This window comes from Echiichthys vipera, assembly GCF_963691815.1.
Source record: "Echiichthys vipera genome assembly, chromosome: 7".
Lineage (NCBI taxonomy): Eukaryota > Metazoa > Chordata > Actinopteri > Perciformes > Trachinidae > Echiichthys > Echiichthys vipera.
In genome coordinates this window covers 30,034,357-30,041,687 of record NC_139832.1, presented here as the reverse complement: position 1 = coordinate 30,041,687, position 7,331 = coordinate 30,034,357, and the positions used below count along the sequence as shown (strand labels likewise).

General features: G+C 42.1%; 1 protein-coding gene across 1 annotated transcript in view; it reads right to left on the bottom strand.

The window, feature by feature from the left end:
* Positions 1–3,181: 3,181 nt before the first annotated feature.
* Positions 3,182–7,331, bottom strand: part of hsf4 (heat shock transcription factor 4) — a gene marked incomplete at both ends in the record, with an annotated part of 27,373 nt that continues 23,223 nt past the window's right edge. Inside the window, one exon of the mRNA XM_083917311.1 lies at positions 3,182–3,241. Within this exon, the coding sequence (XP_083773437.1) occupies positions 3,182–3,241 (60 nt within the window). The remainder of the gene's footprint in view (positions 3,242–7,331) is intronic.

Sequence of the window (7,331 nt, the reverse complement as noted above, 5' to 3'; positions counted from 1 at the left end):
CAAATCACACACTGCTGCCTTGCACTTAGCGGAAACGACGATCGTATTTCTTCTTCTGCTTATCTTTCCAAAAACTTTTCCAACAACTCTTCTATCTCAGCACACCGCCAAAAATCCTTGTGATCCTCTTTTTACATTTATTAAGTGAATCTAGTTGTTTACGCTCTGTTGCGCTGTTGTTTCTGACATTTTCCAGTTTGAATTAACTCCTCCCTCTTCTGCTACGTAGACAAAATGGCGGCGATTGACGGTTCATAGATCCTCACTCGCGATTGATTAAATGCAGTACACTGCATTTTACTGACTTCCAGCGTGAACGCACTTCCACCCTCAAAAAAGCCAGTTTGAGGGTGAAGATGCGCGATTTGGGACACAGCATCAGTTGCAGCTAGCATATACGCCTCCACAAAACTGAAACTGAAGCTTTTGTCCGATTCATTGTAAAGAGCTAGCAGGGCTTTTCAATTCACAGGCTAACATTATTCTTCTGCAGTACATCTTATCATGGTGTTTTCAGGTCCACCACTCACCGTTGCTGTTTCCTACATTCCTATGGTCATCCATGTATTGCAATTTTGTGAGTTCTCACAGTTCTGTACAGTATTGCACGATTCAACGCACCTCCAGGAAGTTTCCCAGAAGAATATTTCGCATTAAGTTAACTTTTATACTGTTGCCTGCAACCAGTGCTGAGGACTAATATTTTACTTTGAATGGTTTTTGATTATCTTTAGTAATCCAGATAATTCATATGCATTTCTTCAAGCAGGTATTCATGGTTCTATAACAGCTCTCAAGTAAACACCCCATCATACATTTAATGAAACACAGTCAACCATAATGAAATCTTTTCAAGGACTGGCTCCTGGACAACTGAGTATTTTTTTTCTTCTTCTTTTTTTTTTTTTTTTTTTACAAAGCATGAAAAGTAGCACCCCACTGTCTTGACTTTTACCATGATTTCTATGTTCTAAGCACACAGTTTTAAGTCAATGTGTGGCCTTGGTTTCCAAATGAAAACAGTATTCAGACATCATGTCATCGTGTTTTTCGAAAACCCTGTTGTTGAGGCCAGAATGTCTTTTAGATGATGTGTAGAGCAACAAAGTGTTGATCATCTACAAACAGAAAATAAATGACCTATTGTCGTAACTATATACAACTGAGACAGATTGTGCAAAAATGCTGTGGTGTTCGTGGTTTTGTCAAATGAGAAGTCTATCTTTTAATATTCACTTTAAACTTCACATTTAAATGGACAGAAGATAAGTAACTCTCAGTCTCTAGCTACATGTCAGGCCTGTGCAAAGATACATTAGATGGGTGCGTCAGTGTGTAAAATCTCCTATCATGATATGCTTTCAAAACTAAAGGTTTCTTAATGGATTTTAGAGTGGCTTAAATCCATTCTTTTTGCTAGGAGAACCTTTTATATCACGAAAGGCTAACTCACCTCTGATCTATCTCAACACATTTATCATGATTTGAAATGCATGAAATATATGAAGAGAGCTTCAATTTTCAACACCTTTACACGGACTGAAAAGAAATCACATAACTTGTAATATACAGTATGCTACATTACTCGCCAAGATGATTTTCTCTTGGATACAAATACAGTATTTTTGTAATGAGGCTAAAATAATATAAATATTAATTTGTACATCCCTAATAGATTCTTTATACAGTAGAGGAAGGAAAAAAGCCACTTCCATAAGCAGGTACTCCCTCTCACACAAAGATTAAAGTGCTGGAGCCAAGAATGCACTGTCTGCATCCAGCTGGCTTTATATTGGAGTCTAGATTTAATTATGTCCTAACACACTTGTTTGTTTGGGCAACTATGGAAAACTTAGACCAGTGCCTCCCCATGCAGGCAGCGGCCCACAAAACTGGTGGCTGACAGGCAGTCAACTGGCCAAGAAATATAAGGATACAGGCTTTTTCACTGCTGCATTTGCATTGGTTACATGAATGGAAAGAGAGAAAGTAAAGCCACATCGAAGAAACAGCCTGGCGGGGCCATGGGATCAAACCCATGCAGAGTGGAATAATGAGGGGAACAGCAGCTTCTGTGGCCTGAGGAGAGAAACGAGAAGAGAGGAGTCTGTGGGCACGCAGTCTGTGTGTTACACATGGAGGAATGGAAATGAGAAAAACAAGTTAAGTGAATCATCTGCAACCATTGGATGAAATCAGGACACCCTTTGGCCATGGCAATTTTCGTCTGGACTAGCACCATAGTAGTATTTAAAGCATTATTGTGGAATTATTTTACCTTAAAATAACAGCTTCAAGTTTTTTGTTTAGTCACTAGCGCAGGAGTTTTGGACCGCTGGCAGGAGGACATTTTTTAGGCCCGGGGCAGGATGGTGGTATGGACTGCGCCGTGCCAGAACCGGGCGAATGGGCAACAGAAACTAGTTCACCAGCCTCTATGGGCCTCACAGCTGGAGGGAAGAGACCAAGCCACCTGGTAAGAGTCAGTCTCAGCCTGGCTTATAGTTGTTGGCGGGGGCATTATGAAATCAAAGGCTGCAGCTGGCCTTCTTGCTGCTGGACTAGTACAGGGGTAGGCAATTCCGGTCCTGGAGGGCCACTGTCCTGCATGTTTTAGGTTTCTCCCTACCCTAACACACCTGAGTCTAACAATAATCAAACTGTGACAAGCATCAGCTGCTTGATAACGAGCAAACCATTAGAATCAGGTGTGTGAGACACCTAAACCATGCAGGACAGTGGCTCTCCAGGACCGGAATTGCCCATCCCTGGACTAGTAGCTAATATCAGCTGTCTTGCTGTTACTGCACTTGATTGATGTTTGGCTGTGTCGGCAAAGTTGTCGACTGGCTGTGTTTTGAGTGATGTAATCTTAAAGTCATATGCAGCTGTCCATATTTACAACAGAGGTTTATAAGTGAATTTCCCTCTGAAACTGCAGGGGCGCCAGATCACAACAAATACCAGCTCTACATAATGGGGCTTAAAAGGCTAACACATTGGTGGTCATGGTGTTTTCATGGGATTTGTTGACATCACAAATATATATATAATATCACCTGTGCTATCCTTTAATTACTTACCATTATTCACACTTCACTAACGGATTAAGTCAAGGATTGATTGAAGTTAAGGATTGTTACCTTCCACTTCAGAAAAGACGGTCCATGGCACAGATGGATCACTGTTCCTCACAGCCAGGAGCTGGAAAAGCCTCTGCTTCCTGGGTCTGAAAAATGTACTGTGAAGGAAAACACACACACACACACACACACACACACACACACACACACACACACACACACACACACACACACACACACACACACACACACACACACACACACACACACACACACACACACACACACACACACACACACACACACACACATTTAGTACTTCAACCATTAATGCAATTACAAATAAAATACATTTTTTTCTATTTATATATTGAATATCTATTATCCAACATACAGAGTCTTCTGTTTGTCCTCTGCGCACATTTCGTCCATATTTCTGTCTGTGTCCTTCAAGCTTGCGGATGCGTACTGATACGGACCAAACATTGCAGTACTACCAGAAATCGTGGGGGCAGTGTCAGGCACTGGACACAAAAAGTGCTGTGAATATCAGGAGCGAGCAAGTCATCAAAACCCCGACGGACATCGTGAAATACTGAAAGTGATTTTGGTCGTCAGTTTCTCTCATCTGTAAAACCAGTGTGTGGAATTCTCCGTCCACACTCTAGGATGTCTTTAGTGTCTCACAGACCACTGCCGTCTATAACGCTGCCCGCCCTTTTACCCCCTTCTCAACAGACGCAGGATCATTGTCTGTTCTGTCGTTGCCATCAACTCTTTTTTCGAACTTTATTGGAGCAAGTTTTTAATCTGAATGATGCCCTCTAGAGGATGTTTTGATCAATGTCCATTCCAACTTAAAGGACCAATGAAAGCATAAGGGCAGTGATGATTAGAACGATTCAAACGTTTACAACGTTGATAACATACGTCTCTGTTTACGCACAAAATAGGAGCATAAATGAGCTTTAACGGTGTGTGACCTGTCTCTGTGGCGGAAGTCCCCGTGGAACAAGTACAGGAGATGTGCCCACATCTGTCGTTTCACGTCATCATGACATCAATGACTTTTGGCAGAGCATGATGATGCGAATGACGTGTTTCGCATCACTCTGTGGATTTCGGCAGATCTCTAGTGCTTTTTCAGCAAGGACTTCTTACACTGAGACAAGCCAAACACCATTCATCTGGGGCCTCATTTATAAAACTGTGCATAGGATTCACTTCAAAAGGTGCGCACTGACAAAACACAAGAAGTGCGTGCGCTGAGAAATACTGGAAACATGAAATACTTCATGTCACGCCCAAAGATGCCTATAAATAGTCAATGAAACATGTCAAACACGGAGAGGAAAAGAAAAGCAATAACATAACAATCAATGTGAAGATGACGATCTTGTTAGAGAGGTGGAAAAATGAATAAAACATGGTCGCAGTGTGGTCATTACTAATGACAAAACTGCCGTAGAGTGGCAACATGTTGCAGACACAGTTAATGCAGCGGCAGAAGGTCTAACTGTGGCTGAAATAAAAAAGAGATGAATAAAAGCATTTTCGATCTCACTCGGTGCTTTTACAGCAACATGAGGGCAGTCTACAGCCCTGATTACATTTGAGAAACAGGACACTGCTGCAACTTGCAGTTTTTTATTTTCCTGTTCTCAGAGATCGTAACGAACCATGAGAACAGCGTGTGGCAGTCAGAACCGGTTCATAAGCGGCCCGTCCTTATTAAATCTTTTCTCCCATCTGCCAGACGGAGGCATTGATAACAGCATCAGTGTAGAAACATTATTTGTCCTGTTTACCATATTAATAATGAGAATAAACTCCATAACATGCAAGTATTGTTTTATAATTAGAGTACATATTTAGGAGTTATGAGGTTTTTTTTCAAAGATATCTTTACTTGAATTTATGATCATACATCTTGTTTTTTCGCACTGCAGAGAGAATCCATCAAACAGCTGTTTGATCCCTGTGTCTGTTTGATCCCTGTGTCATTGTTGTCCGGACGGCGAAACCGAATACTTTGTTAAACGCTGCCTTCATCACCCCACCTCCGGCCTCTAACCGGCATCACATAACAACAACAGTGCTGCTGCGTGAGAGGAGAGAGACGGACCCATAGACTGTTTACTGAACTGGACTCTGAGCCACATGCATGGGAATGAATTAGGCCGAGCACAGATTTCTTCCTTTTCCCTGATGCCCTGAATAAGGAGCTAAATTGGTCGCTAGTCGATTTTTATAAATTAAGTTGCCAAGAAGGTCGCAAAAAGTAACGGGTCAGTGCCCGCCTGTGAGTGCTTTGGGATGGGGAAGGGGCTCCCAGCAGCCCCCTCTGCTCGTTGAGGACACTAACTGCAGAGTGATTGGTGCATCAGAGTCCAAAACAGCACAAAAGTCTCCATTAACACCAGAAACAGGGACACATTTCTCTCTAGAATGGAAGAGGATTTGGGAAGTCTCCGGTGTTTGGATTCACCACAGCGTCTCCCCGTCTCTTCTTCTCTGTTGTTGGTGTATTTCTGTGGCAGTTACAGCGCCACATCCAGGCCTGGCATGTGTACTACAGCCTTTTTAGCCGGTTTCTCTGGTTTCCTGTGGACGCAGAGATTTCTTGAGCAGAGTCCGCGTGAGCGGAAAACCTTTTAATAACGATTGAGAGAAAAAAAGGTTGTTTTCGATCGTGTGGACATACCCTAAGTGGACCATAAGTGTCCATATGTGCGGAGTTGAGAATGACTACTTGAATGAGCTTCTTGAGGCACTGAGCAGGCCAGTGTTACTAAGTTATACTCAGTGTATAAAGTCAGCTAGAGGAAGGAGGAAGACGTATTGGGACTTTAATATATATTAAGTGAAAGCACCAATGGATTATTTTGCTTCCCATATTAGAGTGAAAATAAAACATCTTCAAGTACAGAGTGCAAAGGCTCCTAAATAAGGTTGTCTTTGGGTATTTGGGTATTTGGCACAGAACATATGATAAAATATCAGAACATGGGGCAAACAAGGCAGACACAGATTGTGGTGAAAGTGGGAAAACCTGCTGAAGTCTCTCTGATTACTGGGAGTAGTATTGACTGTCAGCTGCACAAGCAAAACCAAACAGAGACAGATGAAAAATGAGCTCTCTTTTAAATGAGATATTATGCTAAGCATCAAGAAATGTGCCTTTTAGAAGGATAACTACAGCTCTGGTTGATGGATTGCTATTATCTTAGCTCTGACATCAGAATGAGCTTAAAGTATGTGGAAAAGAGGCTTTAAGATCAGCTTCATGCGTATTGTAATGCTCTACTGGGGCGATGTGTGCACTGCACTGATGGAAAGTATGAATGAGAGATCAATAACCAGTTTCGGGAATTGAAATTCTTCCATGAAAAAGCAGGCAGAAACATTTTACATAACATGATGGGTAGGACCAGTGTTGTACCTGAATGCGCTCACTGAACGATAGTTCATGAACTTGTTCATATTTTGGGCGAACGTGAACTGAACGTACTGAATTATGCCTGATGAACGTTACTGTGAACGTGTTCATTCTGGAGTATGTGAACGACACGCTCTCTCAGTTTAACTTCATTCAATAGGGCACCAGATTAGAGCCTTCCAGGCAAAACCCAGGCTAAAAGACACCGTAAACAGGCCTTAATATGGAGCGGAAAAACACCCAATCTGAAACACCAGCCACCGCCAGTGTCGCACCGCTGCACGCGTCATGAAAACAAAAAACACCATGGAGGCGGCAAAGCAGCAAGGAGGCGTTGTATGATCATTTAAACAAGTTTTATGAGTTTGTTGAGGATAGGAAAAACCTTACACCTCTATGCAAACTTTGCCGGCTGGCTTTCAAAGAGAAAATCCGCACTTCAGTCACCTCCACAGCAAACCTGAAACGGCACATTGAACTGAAGCATCCGGAAAGCCTTTCATGGTCTGTCCAAGCAAATAAAAAAATTAAAAAAGACAGTCAAGACAGATCCTCGACCCAAATCCTATTAACAGCGTACAGTAGCGCTCCTCTGTCATTTTCCAGCCACAGCTGGACGACCTGGTGGTGCAGTTTACTGATGGAGACCTGCAGCCTTTGAGTAAAGTGGAAAGCCCAGCGTTCATAAACCTTATTAAGGGGTTGCAAACATCCAAAAAGTTGCCATCAGTTAAAAGTTAAAACTGATAAAATATTTGCTGTCTGTGGTTCTATATAGATTGTGGCAATAGTTTTAAAAATAATAGCTT